The sequence below is a fragment of the Gekko japonicus genome, unplaced genomic scaffold, assembly GCF_001447785.1.
Source record: "Gekko japonicus isolate JY-2015 unplaced genomic scaffold, Gekko_japonicus_V1.1 scaffold45, whole genome shotgun sequence".
In the NCBI taxonomy this organism is placed as follows: Eukaryota; Metazoa; Chordata; class Lepidosauria; order Squamata; family Gekkonidae; genus Gekko; species Gekko japonicus.
This window is the reverse complement of record NW_015177011.1, coordinates 2,325,202-2,341,797: the sequence shown is the minus strand read 5'-3', so window position 1 is coordinate 2,341,797 and position 16,596 is coordinate 2,325,202. Positions and strand designations below refer to the sequence as shown.

At 39.9% G+C, this 16,596-nt stretch overlaps 1 protein-coding gene across 1 annotated transcript in view; it reads left to right on the top strand.

Moving 5' to 3' along the window:
* The window catches only part of LOC107124203 (protein-cysteine N-palmitoyltransferase HHAT-like), a gene marked incomplete at its 5' end in the record, with an annotated part of 219,545 nt that overhangs the window by 156,537 nt on the left and 46,412 nt on the right, over positions 1-16,596 (top strand). The window contains 2 exons of the mRNA XM_015427598.1: positions 284-485; positions 7,717-7,861. Coding sequence (XP_015283084.1) covers positions 284-485; positions 7,717-7,861 — 347 coding nt within the window. The remainder of the gene's footprint in view (positions 1-283; positions 486-7,716; positions 7,862-16,596) is intronic.

The following is a 16,596-nucleotide window of genomic DNA, read 5'->3' as shown; positions in this document are numbered from 1 at the left end:
ATCTCCATTGTATTGGAGATGTGGCTTGACCTACAGAATCAGTTAATGTCAATTTCCACTCAAAATTAATTTGTCATCTTGCCCAGTGATGTGTGTTAAATATTTTTATGAAGTATTCCACATTTATGAAGAAATTAGAGAAGATTGCAGGTAGAAAATATCAGGTAATTAGTCAAAATGACGTATTAGCATTACTATGCAAGCTAATATATATTTCTGTAGCGTTTTCTCTGGAGTTTCAGGGAAGTCCTAATTACTTCTGTTTAAAAATTTCTCCTGGCAGGTATATTTACATCCCAATGGGAGGATCTCACTGCAGCATGTTTAAGATGTTGTTTTCCACAGCAATCACATTTGCTTTTGTAAGCTATTGGCATGGTAGTCATAGCTACCTTTGGTCCTGGGCTGTGCTTAATTGGCTTGGAATAACTGCTGAAAATGGAGTGAAGAGGCTGGTTTCTCTTCCAGTTGTCCATGAGTTCATTGTAAGTATATTTCCTTTCCCTGTCCATAAGATGTCCAGTTGCATTAAGGAATAGATTTTAATCTTGTAGCTAATTCACTCTGCAATTATTGGCCAAGCTATTGTCTGAAAGTGTTATGTGTTGTCAGCATATACACAATGAAGTTTGCAACTATTTACGTTTATTTAACTGTTTGGATTATATTTTGCTGTGTTACAAATATGGCTCATTATGATACCTTATCTACATACTAAAAAGCTTAAGGACCTAGTCTAATAGCACGTGCCACAGTGATGATGAGCCATCATTGCTACGAGTACAATACAATCTAGAACATTTGAATCCTTTGTATACTGTGTCAGACCATTGGTCTATCTGGACAGATACACGGACTGGCAAAGGCACTCCAAGGTTTCAGAAAGAGTCCTGCCCAACATCTAGTATCCAAAATGCTTTCTTAAAATGCCAGCATTAGGTATTGCACATGGGATTATCCTTCTGTTTATTCATTTAGTTTATTATACTCCCTTTTTCTCCCCAATGGGTACCCAAGCTAGCTTCCAACAATGTTTTCCTCTTCTCCATTTTATCCTCACAACACCAATGCTCTCAGATAAGTTAGGCTGAGAGAAAGTGACTGGCCCCTGGTCAGTCCATGGCAGAGTATGTATTCAAAGCTGGGTCTCCTAGATCCCATACTGACACTCTGTCCACTTCATTATGCTGGCTCTGCCATATCTCTGATCTCTGCCCCTCCCAATTCCTTTTATTTGAGAATCAGTCCTCTTTAGTACTCTTCTTTAAAAATCACTGGTTATAAAATTGAAAACCATGATAACAACCAGGAACATGTACTCTTGTTCAGTCTTTTCCAGGCACGATTGAGTATGATAAAAGCCTGTCCATATGTATGCATCTAACTTGACACTTCCCTTATACTGTGAAAATAGTGGTATAGATTTTCTCTCCAGAACCAAACAAAGGTTATTTATTTATTTATTTATTTATTTATTTACATTAGACTTGATATCCCGCTCTTGTCCCATGGCTAGGGTCTCAGAGCGGCTTACAGGGTTTCTGGTGCTAATCACCTGTGTTCCTAGCTAGGGCCACAATGTATGAAGGGGGGGTGGGACAACCTACCAGCACCCCCTCTGTGGTGGCTATTGCTGTTTCTCCGTTGGCTCAGCATGGTCGGGTCTCCTGGTCCAGCGGGTTGTTCTTTCTCTGGCGTTCTCTGGCGTCTCCAGCGTTCAGTGGTGGCGATCTCCTCCTTAGTGAAGAAGAGGGCCAATATTAAAACCTATCTAATAAAAGTGGGAAAAGATACATGTATTTATTAATAACAAATTTTAAAACATATACAGGGGCCCATTTACAACAATTATATATATAAAACATTACAATACCAAGGGCTTAAAAGCTTGACCTTACACGTTTCGGCCAAATAGGCCTTACTCAGAGGTCATATATATGTGGCAAAATGGCTAATACATATATTCACATACACACAATCAAGAATATATACAAAGTATAAATTCAATAAGGACCATAAAGTAAATTGTTCAAAAATAAAATCACCAGGCATAGGGTCAATATGCACATAAGGCCTTTAAAGTGCTATCACTAGCCCAGTGATTATAAAGTAGACTTGTGGTCCAAAAATTTCCTTCTTTGATTGTGTTGCCACAGTATTCACAAGTAAAAAGCAGTGTGTGGCAACACAATCAAAGAAGTCTTGGGGAAGGGTTCCATGTCAGGTGCCCAGTCTGGGTGGAGGCGATCCAGCCTGGTGGTCAAGTGGCGACCCAGGAGCAGTGTCATGCCTGCCCCTGATGGCGAACCTGACAGCCAGGAGCACGTGGAGTTGCACCACAAGCCCCTGAGGAACCTCCAGAAGCAGAGACTTACAGTCAGGAACTGGCTCCTGTAGCAGAAGAGTCTCTAAGTCTGGAGGAGGATAGAGCCTCCCAAGAAACACCTGCGCAGGATCAGACTCTGCTCAATCCCAGCAATTCACCACCCGACTCCCCGCCAGCTGTCACCAGGCTCCGGAGTCAACGGAGACAGGAGCTGAACAAAAGACGCCGGGATGCAGTGATGCAGTGATTTCAGCTCATACTTTTATTTAAGGTGAAGAACAAGACGAAAGTACCGCCTCCCAGGCTGGTTTATATTCCCAGTAAACCCACACCCCAAAACACACCCCACACCAGTGATAGGTTATTTTCATTAGCCATGCGTTCCATAGGTCCTCGCTAGGATCCTAGCCCTCGGTTAGGCAGTGGCCAGGATCTGCTCATGCTGCTGTTCTCAGATGCAAAGCTCAGCGGCCCGGCCTCACACGCTGTTGACTTCAATACGTAACAGGGGAGATGGGCCCTACCTGCTGCAAGGCTCTCCCGAGGGCTGAAGAATCGTCAGGAGGTAAACGGCTGCACCTGCTCCTCCGCTGATCTTCTCCTGACGGCTGAAGAAGGCTGGTCAGGCAAATGGCTGTTCGGCTGCTGAAGTAAACTGTTCAGATTGGAGTTTTGGCAGGAGCTAACTTTGTGGGCGGGACTCAGGCACATCTTCTGATGGGCAGTTCAGGCAGCCAACTGATTTTGGCAAGCATAGAATGTTGTCATGCGAAAACACGTTTATATATAAGGACAGGGTTACTTCTGGTAAAGCAAAATGTCCATAAATTACACACTTTGAATATTACCTGTCATTGAAATGGATGGACCAGTCCTTGCTTGCAGAGAACTCTGTGAGCATACTAACGTTTCAGACCACTTGATTAAAATGTATAAATGGCTCCAAGAGTCTCTATCGGGTAAGCCTATCAGAAGGTTGCATTATACACTAAATTCTCCACACTTGTGTCCAAAGTGAGGGGTTGTAAATTGTGTTGTAATACATCTTGAGTCCTATGAAGAAAAATGGATTAGAAATGCTGCAAATGAAGAAAAAATGTCTGTGGAGCTATATGCTTATGTTCAATGGCTTATTGCTTATATTCAGTGGCTTGTTTTTAATTGTAAATCATCTTGAGCAGGACTCCAAAGAAGCAAAAAGTCTAAATAAATAAAAATAATTACATTTAAAAATAATTACATTTTGGTACTGAAAATGTTTATTGTTTTAATGTTTTAAACTTCTTATTGAAGTTCATAATGTTTTAATATTACTATGAGCTGCTTTAAGTATTTTTAAAGGAAAGGTGATAAATATTCTGAATAAATAAAATTTCCCATGCTTTTTTGGTTATGTGGCTTGTATCCATGTCTTAAGCAGCCCTCTGCAGAGTAGAAATAGAACAAGTATGTTTTTGCCATCACTTTTCAATAAAACACAAAGAATAAATATAAGCTCCACTCTCCTGCACTGAGCAGTGTACAAAGCAAACATCAAGCAAAACTACCTGAAGATGGCTCATGTAGAGCATTGGTTGAAATCCATCTCAATTGGGAAAAAAAGGTCCCTAGTGGTAAACTTTATGATTTCAACTTTAGATGAAAAGGTCAGTCATCCTCCCATGACACCTACAAGTGTGATATTTGATTCTTTCATGAATCTGGGAGGATTATTGCTGAGAGAAGAGCTACATATAAAGTTTCATTTGCAAATGTGCGACTGTGCCCATGTTCTCTCTACGTACAGTCTAATACTTTTGGTAGCATTTCATGCTGATAGCAAACTGTAGTGTTCTTGGATATTTTTGCTATAATGTATGTTCAATCTACACTTTTATACAGAAGCTTCTTGTTTAAAAACAACAACAGACTAACTCCAAAACCTTAGAAGAATATGGTTATCATAATGCTAAACAAGTTTCTGAACGTACTTTAACTTTTGCAGAACTGTTTGTATCATTTTTTTCTGCATTGCCATATATCATCCTGGAGGCAATGCAGTACAAAGAGTCTTCTATTAGTTCTGACTTCAGTGAATGGACTGATTTATAGGTACTTGAAGAACAAATAGTTTTGGTATTTCTCTGGGCTGACCAATGTCTTTCTTTCACTCATAAATTACTGCTTCCTCCGTGGCAACTCAGGTAGAATACGTATGCAGAGACTTCCATACATTTTAGGCTTAGAATGTATAAGATGTTTGGAGTTTGGCACATAGGAAGCTAAAGATGGCTATAAAATACTTTGAGAGTCAGCTTCACCTGCTTAAATGGAAATGGGCATTTGAACAAGGCACTGAAAAGAATTGTTTTTATTTCCTTTATATTTGGTAGTTTCCTTTATATGGTTGGCAGTGCATACAAAGATTCAGTCACATCAGAGACAACCACATGTTCTGATGATGGCAGCCCGGAACTGAAATGCACTCTGCCAATGAGCCTCTGTAGTCCCAGTCCCAGATAGTTCCCAAGTCTGTGGGTTAGTAAAAGACTTTCCACTAGGTGATTCCGTTGTAGATGGAACAAGTCACAAAGCACCTCATGATGAACTCCATCACATGGTTGTCATGTATTTCACTTAGATATGCTGCTGTTTTGTGGTTCTGTTTTGAGACTTTGTGACTTTTATGGTGACTTTTATGACTTCTATGGTAAATATCAGAGAAGTGGTATGCCAATATTTTAAGATAAATTACATAAATATTTTTCTCATAGTACATTTGTACTCATACTGTCAGAAAAACTCCTGAATAGTTTGAATTCCACAGAACATCTGTAAGGATGGTGCCCTTCAGTCCTTCTTACAAGTTCTAGCATTTTGACAGAAAATAATTATGTGGAATATCTTCTCACCAGTTAGCCGCACTTCCTGCTTAAATTCTAAGCTGCATTCTGTTATTTTCTTCTTTGTTTTTGTTACATGTGTTGAATCTATAGCAAAATATTTGCCAGTGTTTCTCACCAGAGCTGTGCTTACTCACACTCTAGATTGACTTCCAAGAGTGGCAGACATTCAATTTATATACATTTCCAGCATGGAAGTAAATTATTATGGTATTTTTATGCCCATGAGGGCCATTCAAGTGAAGTTTTAAGCCTTCTATTTCCATCTTCTCACAGTATCACCTGGGTGTTTATGACCAGCTACCTGTTTGCCTTGTAGTGTTATAAATACTCTTTGGGGCATATGCCAGAGTACCTGTGGAGTTACATGAATTAATGCAACCATTAAGGACAGGCATACATTGATTTCTTTGTATCCAGGTATAGCATGTAAAATTGCCATTTTATCCTGTCAGCAGCCATGCATCTGCAGGTAGCATCTTTAATTTCCACTTTTAGTTTTTCATAGCCTTTTGTAAATGGTTTGGGAATACTTTTAAAAAAACCTATTAAACACAGGTGCTGCCTAGATTTTTGTGAAAGCATAATTGTAGGTACAAATTTCAGTCATTTTGGCCTTCAGGTAAATATTTGACCATTATTTTAAAGAATAAATTAACCCACTTTGTATAAATATAATGCTTTTTGTTATCTAATTTGTCACACCCAAATGGATACCTGAATGGGCATCACTGTAATGGGCTATAATAGGTATTCAGCATTAGTAATATGTTTTTGAACTCTTTAGTAATCAGACAGTGCAATTCTTCTCATGCTTACTCAGAAATATGTCCCATTTTATTCAGTGGTGTTTACTTGTGAGTAAACACACACAGGATTGCACTGCCTCATTATTAAATCTGTGTGTGTTCTTGGGTATAGGTCCACAATGATTTAAACAACATGACTAAATACCTGTGATTATACTGTGCTAGCAGTAAGCCCCTACACGTTTTGTGGCACTGCAATTGCTGGACTTACACTGCACATGTCTTATGGGGTCCCAAAGTTAATTAAGCCTTGGAATTCAGAAGTGGGCTAGCATGCTTCATCTTCTGTCCCTATGTTTTTTGTATGAAAATTCAACACAAGATTCACTGATACATCCCATCATCACTAACACAAGTGTGCTTATCGGCTTACTTTGAATTCTCACTTTGGTCACACCCGATGTCAAACCTGGGGGACAGATATGTGGATGGAGAGGAAGTACTTAATCTACTTTCAGTCCTTGTATCCCAGATCCATTTTTACATCTGTACCAAATCTCTGAATATGAACCTGCTGCACACTCTAAGCCAGACAGTCACTTTTTATAATATTCAGTACCAGCCAGTGCTGATGATAAGATGCTTCTAGTAGTTGTTTGACATAACAGTTGGTCTGATCACATGCATGACCTTCCCCATGTTTGGAAGCCTGGAAGTTAATAGTAAACTATGGCTGGCTCAAGACTCATTTTGAAAATCAAATAAAACAGCAGAAAGAGGGCAAAATTTGTTTCCAAACTGCACTCAGTACTAATGTATTCAGCTGCAATCAATGTCAAGCATATAATGTTTGAATGTTTTATCAATATATAATATTGAAAGCTTCACCACATGGCTAAAGGACATTGTGAGAGTAATAAATTATAACATAGGCTGCTGACTTTAAAGTAATGGAAGTATCAACAGTAATGGTTGCAAGTATTAAGCTTTCACATATATTATTTTTCCAGTACAACTTTCAAATTAAAAAGCACATGCTAATTCAGTGAACTTGACTTGAGTTCTTAAGCATTTTAAAGAGATGTAAGATATTTAAAAGGGCATTCAGAAAGCCAGGGAGCAGAGTGGGAAGCCAAAATGGCCCAGGTGTGAACTAAACTTTGAAAGCTTGCTATTAATATATTCAAGATTACATTGGAAAGAAAGAAAGAAAGAAAGAAAGAAAGAAAGAAAGCCTTGTATCAGAAGTGTATTTTGTTTGATTATGTTTTATGCCTCAGTTATATCACCATTTCCAACATGGGTCAAACAGTCACTTTTTGTATCAAAGGGGGTTTTGTGCTTTCTGCATGGCTATTTAGTAGTAGATTCATTTAATTGCTTATGATGGTAATCACAGAGTGTATAGAACCAGTGAGTCAGCTAGAAATGCTGTGGAGTGAAACACCCTAAATATCACCCATGGGAAACAATAGTTGGTGCTGATAAATTTTGCCTAAATTAACTCTTTCTGTTTCCTGACTATTCTAGCCTAACGTCCTTCAAATATGATGTCATTTCCAAGGTGATCTTTACCAATTCTTCCTGGAATCATGATGTAGTGTTCTAAAGCTACTGGAGGACAGTGATAGTTTCTCCCCACCCCTCCAACTTCACCATCCCACCAGCAGTTATCTGATATCAAAAGAATTTCTATCAAATTTCCCAATCTTAAATAATTGTTAAATTCAATGTAAGCTTCCTTTTTATTTCTTTGCAGAGCCATGTTTTGTCGGCAAGAGCTCGTCAACGGCTTCACGCAGCTCTGGCATCCATTTCAACTACACTACTGATTTTTTCCAACCTCATCTTTCTTGGGGGAAATGAAGTTGGGAGAATCTACTGGAACAGGATCTTCTGGGAAGGCAAGTCATTTCAACCTAAAAGTGTGTGTGTGTGTGTAAGTTTCATTAGAAATACCTGCCAGATAAGGCATGTAGCATTACTCTCTCAGAGGATACATGGAATCACATATGGACATCTCCCCCATTCCACTCTAGAATTACATCTATGAAGCTACAATCATTCAAAATATTATCGCACTGGTACCTCACTCCTTGCAAGGTAGCCTGCATGAACCCATCATACAACCCAAAATGTTGGAAGAAATGTGGTATCATAGGAGATTATACACACTGTTGGATATTCTGTCCCAAAATTCTCCCCTTCTGGAAATAAGTAATAGAGCAGATCAAGTCATTTAGTGATATAGACATCACCCCTTCACCTGAACATATATTTTTGAACAGTTGGGCTACGGACGATGTTAGTTCCTCTATCATTGAACGAATCTCAATAATGCTATTTGCAGCTAAGACTGTCATTGCCACACATTGGAAAATGACAATGACACTCACTCTTTCTCAATGGCATAAAAAGCTGTGGGATTTATATATAATGGCTAAACTCTCGGATAATCTTAACCGTTTTGATAAATGTCCTACTCGCACTAATTGGCTCCCTATCCTGAATTACCTATCCAATCAACAGGACATCCCCCCAGTGATGGATGCCTTGTGGCTTTGGTAATGAGGGTTACTTAATTTCAAAGGTAAAGAACAGATAAATCCTGTGGGGTTATCATCTACAATATAGCTATTAATATCACTATGTAATTTTACCACCTAAAAAGCAAAGATGAATGCATACCTGTAAATCACTCAATTCATGTTGTAAACTGTTGCTTACTTGTTTTTACTATTGTTACAAATCTTTTTGAAGCTTTGTTGTTAGCTTTTAATATGTATTTGGACATGAAAACCTAATAAAAAGTATTATACAAAAAAAAAGAAATACCTGCCAGAATCTGATTCTGGCAACCCTGAAAAAAGTTCCCTCAGCTGAAGCTTCACTTGCACTTTTACTGTCTTTTCCCCCTCCAAATAGTCATCTTTGCTTTTAGAATGGAGACAACAGTAATACAACAGTTTTGTGGATGGATACCGTGCTTTTCTAACGCTTGGTGTCCTTCAGCTTCAACATTTGTTATTTATTTCTTTGATTTGATTAAAGCATATTTAAGTTGCACTTTCTTCCAAAGCAACATTTGAAGTGGCATATAACAACAACAAAACCCCTAGCACAAACAGTAATAAATAGTCATAACAAGTCTTAAAAGTCGCTGCCACATAAATAAATCAGCAGCAAATAAAGTATTGTAAGCTATACACTAAGCCAGAGTGAAATGCTGTTAAATTTGTTATTAGTCGTCAAAGATGACGCTGAGGAGAGAACCACACAGGCTTCTTGGGGAGGCATGTTCCACAGAGTAGTGCCACCACTGAGAATGAAGATGTACCCATTATACGTTCATTTACTTCTGAGATTAAGGCAGAAACATATTCTAAATGAAGTCTTAAAAATTCAGGTTCTAAGATGAGAGAAACTGTGCATATTGAAAAATCTGATTTTGGCTGTTGACATTTAAATTTATATAGTTTTGTGGATTGATGCAAGTTTGTATTTCAAGGTGTGCAGAAGTTTTTAATGTTCAGTCCTACAACTCAGATTTAGGCACAAAAAGAGTCACCCTCCCTCCAGTTGTTTTTAAAAGAGATATCAACCGCTGACATGGGTCAGAAAGCTAGCAAGGAGACATGAATATTTCTTTGTGGAAACTAAGCAGAGTTTAATGCCTTGGTGGGGTTAACATTTTGAAAAACATTTTAGCATCAGTTGCTGAAATGATGGGGGAGGAAATAGGAATAGGCTTTGTAAAAACAATTTTAACCATAAAACACCCTTCCCACGGCAATCAAAGTTGAAGAACCTTACAATGCAGTCCTAAGAACAAACACACTCTTCTGAGCTCATGTACTTGAATGAACCTAGAAAGGTAAATCTGTTTAGGACTGCAGTGTCAGTTGCTGGAATATTTAATCGTAATTGGTTCCCCCCCCCCCGGAGTTCCAGAGTTAAGGTTTGGATTTTTAAATGGAGAATATTCGTCATCTTAGGCAGAGTGAGGTGACCCGCCTCAGGCAGCAGCATTCCAGTAGTATTAACCAGAATCAAATAAATATTGAGTGGATTATTATATTTTTGTATATTCATAGTAGGGTATTTTCTGTTTCAGACTGTATAGTGTCTTGGGTTGTCTCCACATGTATTCCTCCTAACACAGAATTAAGTGGGCCCTCCTTTAGGGTTGCCAGCCTCCAGGTGGGGCCTGGAGATCTCCCACTTTTACAACTGATCTCCAGCTGACAGAGATCAGCTCCACTGGAGAAATTGGCTGCTTTGAAGGGTGGACTCTATGGCACTGTAGTATGCTGAGGCCCCTCCCCTCCCTAAACCCCTCCCTCTTCCGAATCCACTTCCAAAGTCTCCAGGTATTTTCCAACCCAGACCTAGCAACCCTATCATCTGTCCTAGTTCCAGGTGCACGCAATTAATGTTGGCACAGCAATTATTTGATTGCGGAGAATAGGCCTAGTGTGAAACCAAACCAGCTCTAAGTCTGTCACTCTCCTGCCCACCTCCCTACAGTCACTGTGGTGTCCTATGGCTTTTTTGCCCTTTGAATACTCTGCCATAATGTTTGCAATGGTGGCTTAATTGTAATGTAGAATAGGAAAGGTATGTACAGACTGAAACCTAAAGCACTTGGTAATTCAAAATGTTTATGTTGGCTTTGAAGGTGGGGAAGTCACCAGCGATACAGGAGGAAGGTTGTCATGACGTTGTAGCTTTTTGGTTAGCTACTGGACTTCCACCAGAAAAATAAGTGCTTTTTGTCCAATTCCTTTAGGTTAGGGTTGCCAGGTCCTGCCTTCTTCCCTGCAGGGGGATCTTCAGGCTTTGCCAGGAACTTCAGCCACGCACACTTTGCGTAAGTGACGCCATCACGCCAGTGATGCTCTAGTTTTGGGGCAAAACTCTTTTTTTTGAGCCAAAATTTACCATAGAGTTTTGCCCAAAAACTAGAGCATTGCCATGTGACATTGGCAGTGTGATGCCATAACTTTCGGGTGACATCATCGTGTCGTGTTTTGGGGCATTTGCGGTTGTGGAGCCCACAAAAGTGGGGAAAACCTCGCCCAGACCAGGGGCTGGCAACCTTACTTTAGGTACTAGCCATGTTGTTGCCCACGCATATGTAGCATTTAAAAATAAAACATTGGTAACTAGTGCCACATCCATCCCCCTGTTTAAACATGTGAAATTGAGTTTTGAAGCCAGGCATAATTGTGAATTTGCTACTGGTTGTGAACATTCATTCCTTTTTTTCCCTTTAAATGCTCTGCCATAATGTTTGCAATGGTAGTTTAATTTTAATGTACAACAGAGCAGGCATTTTATATTCTTTTTTCTATGTAATTAGGTGCATGATTTGGAGCAATTTTAGTGTATCATTTTCAAGAAGTTGGAAATAACTGTAATGAAAAATTTGTTGTGAAAAACTTATCTTAGGGGAACACTTCAGAAAGGATGAAGTGGTACATAAATACAGAAACATTGTGGGAAAGTAGGAAATTACTTATTGGCTTCTGGTCCAGGATAATACCTGAGATCCACTTAATCCAAGTAGTGTATTACCAGCATCTGAAATGATTATTATTTTCTCAAGTACCAGCAATGTGCCTGCTGTTGTACAAACATGGAATGTAAAACAGGCCCTTGCTCAAAAGGGCTCCTGATCTCGGAAATACAGATTCTTAACAATTATTCAAAATCATTCCAAAGCAAGAGATCATAGCATAATCACCTCTGTAAATATGCCCAAATTTGTAATAATTAGAGCAAGCATCTAGTCCTCATGAAGTTGTTTGAATACCTCTTCCCAGAACAGAGACCATAAACAATGGCATAATTTAGTGTTTTAGAATAATGGAGCTGGTAGATTGCTGAAGACCCTGACCTATATAGCCTAGGCTAGGCCAGGCTCCTCAGATCTCAGAAACTAAGCAGAGTTGGCGCTGGTTAGTATTTGGATGGGAGCCCTCCAAGGAATACCAGGGTCATGATGTGGAGGCAGAAAATGGCAAACCATCTCTGAACATCTGTTGCCATGAAAAACCCACAGGGTCACCATAAGGTAGCTGTGACTGACAGCACTTTCCACGACTACGAGATTGTTGAAGAGATAAAATAACAGCTCCTCCAAAGAAGGTAACAAAAATAATTCTGCAAACAGTAGGGAAAATATGTTCAGCCTCCACGTAGTAAGAATTCGTGACCACTGACTTACTGGTGGCTGCTTTGCAGCCTTGGGGCTGGGGCTCCCACCTGAGGAAGGGCTCCCTTAAACTTATTCTTGCTAGAGAATCATGAGATATCCAATCCTCAAATAAACAGAACTGTTGGTATGATAATAAATGTAAGAATATGAAAAAGTTCTTACAAAAGAAACATCATGAATTTAGAGCATCCCGGGATCAGATTATTTTGATGGAGCTATTTAGATTTTAAAAATGAGTATAAGAGCCTGTTGAAAGAGAAGGGCTCCACATGTTGCAGCTGCAGTGTAATGCTCACCAGGCCACAGCTGTTTCCGGGGCCTCCAGGTGGCTGGGCCGATGTCAGGGCAGCTTGCCAACTGCTAGGTGTGTACTGGCTCCTCCCCCTGGGCTGGGGGTTGGCCCAGGCAAGCATCAACTTCTGCCTGGCCCTGCATCTCCCCTATTTGAAGCCCAGCAGCTGGTGCCCGGTCCACTTTGTCTCTTTAGACAGTTTCTCCCTCCCTCCCTCTATATTTTGGTTCTCTTCTGGGTAATTTCATTGAAATTGTTCATTGTCACGGCTTTATGGTGGTTTTAGGCACTGGGCTGGATCCATTTGAGGGGGACTCTGTGCCTGCATGCCCACCTCCCCGGGTGGGAACTCCCTTTAAAGAGTCTTGGGGGTCAAACCATTTAGCGGCATGCCCAGCTTGGGGGCGGTTGCCTGGCTCTGCTCCCAGGTGGTAAGGGTTCCACGCAGAGGCTTGTGCCTCTGTGGGACCACCTGCTTATCACTCCTGGTTCTCCCTGCATGTGGGCTAGGATAGGGTTCATCGGATGACAGGCTGGTTGCCCAGTGCTTGGGTCCTGCCCTGTGCTGTGCCAAATGCTCCAACAGCTATAATCAATAAAGCCATGGACTGTTTTATGCCAATCTTCTCTCTCAGTGCCCTGCACTGCTCTTTGGAATGCAAACCTACATTTCAAGTAACAACGCTCTGTATTGTTCACATTCCAGATAAAAGATTGGTCATTTGACGGAGCTTGCTTTTGTCTGTTCATTTGTCGGTGTTCATTTCAAAAACGTGTGGTGTACAGTTTTGTACAGTACTTTCTGTCACATACTGTGCCCTTTGCTGAGTACCATCCCACTTCTTCTAGTGGACAATTTTAAAGTGTATCCAAGTACATTCACTGCTGCCGTTTAGCCTCTCTATAGCCAAGACAATAAAGAAAAAGACAGTGGTCTGGCATGACACGTGAGGTCTCTGTCACTACATAAAGCTGTTCAGGATAACAATGATCCTTGCATGCAATTACGTCCCCACTGAATGACATAATTATGCCCAATTCTGTGCACAGATTAAATAAAAAGGTGAATAGTTTCTTCACATGCTTTGAACACCAAGCAGGACTTCCAGTGGTAGAATTTACTTATTTCTGACTGTATCTGTGATTGCCAAGTTCACACGTTAGATTTGACCATCTGGGTTCAAGCTCTTTGACTGCTAAGTAAACTTAGTCAACATTGCATATATGTACAAAAGAAGCATTGTGTGCAGAGATCCTTAATATAATAATCATTTATCCTGGGACTTTATTTGCTTCAGTTATTTGGCACGTGCCCAAATATAACCTGTATTCTGCTGTTTATTCTGAGTATTTGCATAGAGCTGGAAAACAAGTAATTTTCATGGGAGGCAAGAACAGCACACACAAAAAATGTACACACTATTTTTAGAGGCAAAAGACGAAAGCATGATTTTCTCTCAGATTATCAGATTGTCTTGACTGCTCAGGCTTCTGTTGAATCAAATTACTTTGGACAGGCATTGTATTTAAAACTGAACTGGAACATTGCAATTTTAAACCGAGGAGAACTATACAGACTTGTAAGAACACAACTTAATCTACACTTGCAGACCCTGATCCAACCATCAGGTTTGTTGCCAGGAAAAATCTGACGTTTCCAGTATTTCAAAATCTCTGGCTTTACATTATGCTTCAGTTTTTATGCACCCTGATAATTTGTGGCTCTCCTTGTTCTCTTTCAGAGAGTAGTATTAGCATGTCTGTCCTAAAACATTGTCTCTGATACTTTGACAAAAAGTATAAAACAAAATAAATATGGTATTGGGAGGTATATCTGAGATCTGAGACAAGAAGGACTGAATTGATAACAAAATCCAGAAATATAAAATGTGAAAAAATGGCTTGGAATAGTGAACTCACAAACCTGAGGAAGTTAACTATTGAGATGCCTGCAGCTGCATTCAAATGTGATATTAATGGCTACATTTGTTGTACTATATTGGCTGCTATTTAAAACTGAGCTTAATTTGTTTTATGATTCATGATAGTAGACTGTCTTAATGGTCTGATTGAGCCAAAAGGCAGAATATAAGTTGGGAAAAATAAATATAACAAAAGACAAGTACGTGATTCATAAGTAATGGGTTAGTTACCAGTTCTGGCTGTCAGAAGGGTGGACTTTTGGTGATTCCCACCTACCACTGCAAACCTCCAACTCCCGCTCTTGCTGTTCCTGGGAATCCCCTGTTCTCCTAGAGCAGTGTTTGATGGAACATATTTGGTTGCAGGGATGGGGAGGTGAGAAAGTCGCATGAACATATAAAGCTGCCTTATACCAAATAAAACCCTTGGTCCATCAAAGTCAGTATTGTCTACTCACACTGGCAGTGGCTCTTCAAGGTCTCAGGCAGAGGTCCTTCACATCACCTACTGCCAGATCCTTTTAGCTGAAAATGCTGGGGATTGAATCTGGGTCCTTCTGCATGCCAAGCAGATGCTCTACCCACTGAGCCAGGGCCCTCCCCATCATGCTGTGCTGATGGAAATCCTTCTATCAAGTAGAACTTTTGGTAGACTGTAAGCCAATATTTCTCTAAGGCATAATTTATTTTTAGATTCTTTAATTTTAGACATGTTGCAAGTAGTTGTAGTAATTCAAAGCAAAAGCCCAAAACAAACGCCATATGTAGTATGGCATTGTTTTTTAGATCAAATTCATTAGCTCCAATGCAACACAGAAGATGGGGAGCATTCTTCTATTTGGTCATGTCGCCCATTTAATCCATGTAGCATTTCCTGATCAGATGTTTGTACAGGAGAGAAATAGGAAAATCCATCCCTTTTTCCCCATTGATCAGCTAGGATCTTGGCTTGTAAATGCATCCCTCGATCACATGCATCCCTCAATCATCATGGTGATAGCATACACGAAGCACCAACTGCATGTATGATTCTAGGATACATGCATGATCTACACATGTGTTCCCGCTATATATCTATGCAATTATGATGCATGGCAGGGTGAAGAGAAAGAAAAGTCTGCTGAAGCAGTATTCTGCTGCTGGTCCACCACTTTTTGTGTGACATAAATGGGTGCTATTGCTATTTACATAACCACATTTTCTGACTGTTCTGTATGTCCATGTAAGTAACAGTGAATAAATCAGATTTTATAGTAGTGGCAACTGTTGTCCAAACAATATAATAGTAATTGGCTGCTGATGTAGTTTTCCCCTCACTGGCTTTAATGTTTTATTAGACCTCAGCTAAATCTTATTTCAGATGTAATAATTTCTGTACAAAGCCTGTCTTTCCATACTCTCACACAAATCCATTATTGGGAGAGTATTTTTCTTGCTATAAATTACTTGTGAAAGGATATTACTTGTGAAAGGATATCTCCAACCACAGAGTGCATAACTGTAAGTATCATTATTTTTGAAGCTAGACAGAAATTCTAAGTGTGATATTTACTTTTGTTGGTTATTACCCTTTCCCTGCTGTGGTAAATAACAATGTTTAGCCTCTAGGAAAATGGTTTCTGGGGGAGAACAGAAGAATGTGGGTACATAAAGACCAACAATAAAACTTTCTTCAAATACATTAGAAGCAGGAAACCAGCCAGGGAGGCAGTGGGGCCCTTGCATGACCAAGGGGGTAAAAGGAGTCCTGAAGGATGATAGGGAAATGGCTGAGAAGCTGAATGCATTTTTTGCCTCTGTCTTCACTGTGGAAGATGGAAAGTACTTGCCCACTCCAGAACCGCTGATTTCGGGAGGGGTGTTGAAAGACCTGAGTCAGATTGAGGTGACGAGAGAGGAGGTTCTAAAACTGATAGACAACGTAAAAATTGATAAATCACCAGGTCTGGATGGCATACCTCCTAGAGTCCTGAAAGAACTCAACTGTGAACTTGTGGATCTCCTGACAAAAATATGTACTTTCATTAAAATCTGCCTCCATTCCTGAGGACTGGAAGCTAATGTCACTCCCATCTTTAAAAAGGGTTCCAGAGGAGATCCGGGAAATTACAGGCCAGTCAATCTGACGTCGATACCTAATTTATGTTTTGAATGAGTATGTTTTATGTGGTTTTATATAGTTTTAAGACTTTTATGGGTATGCCA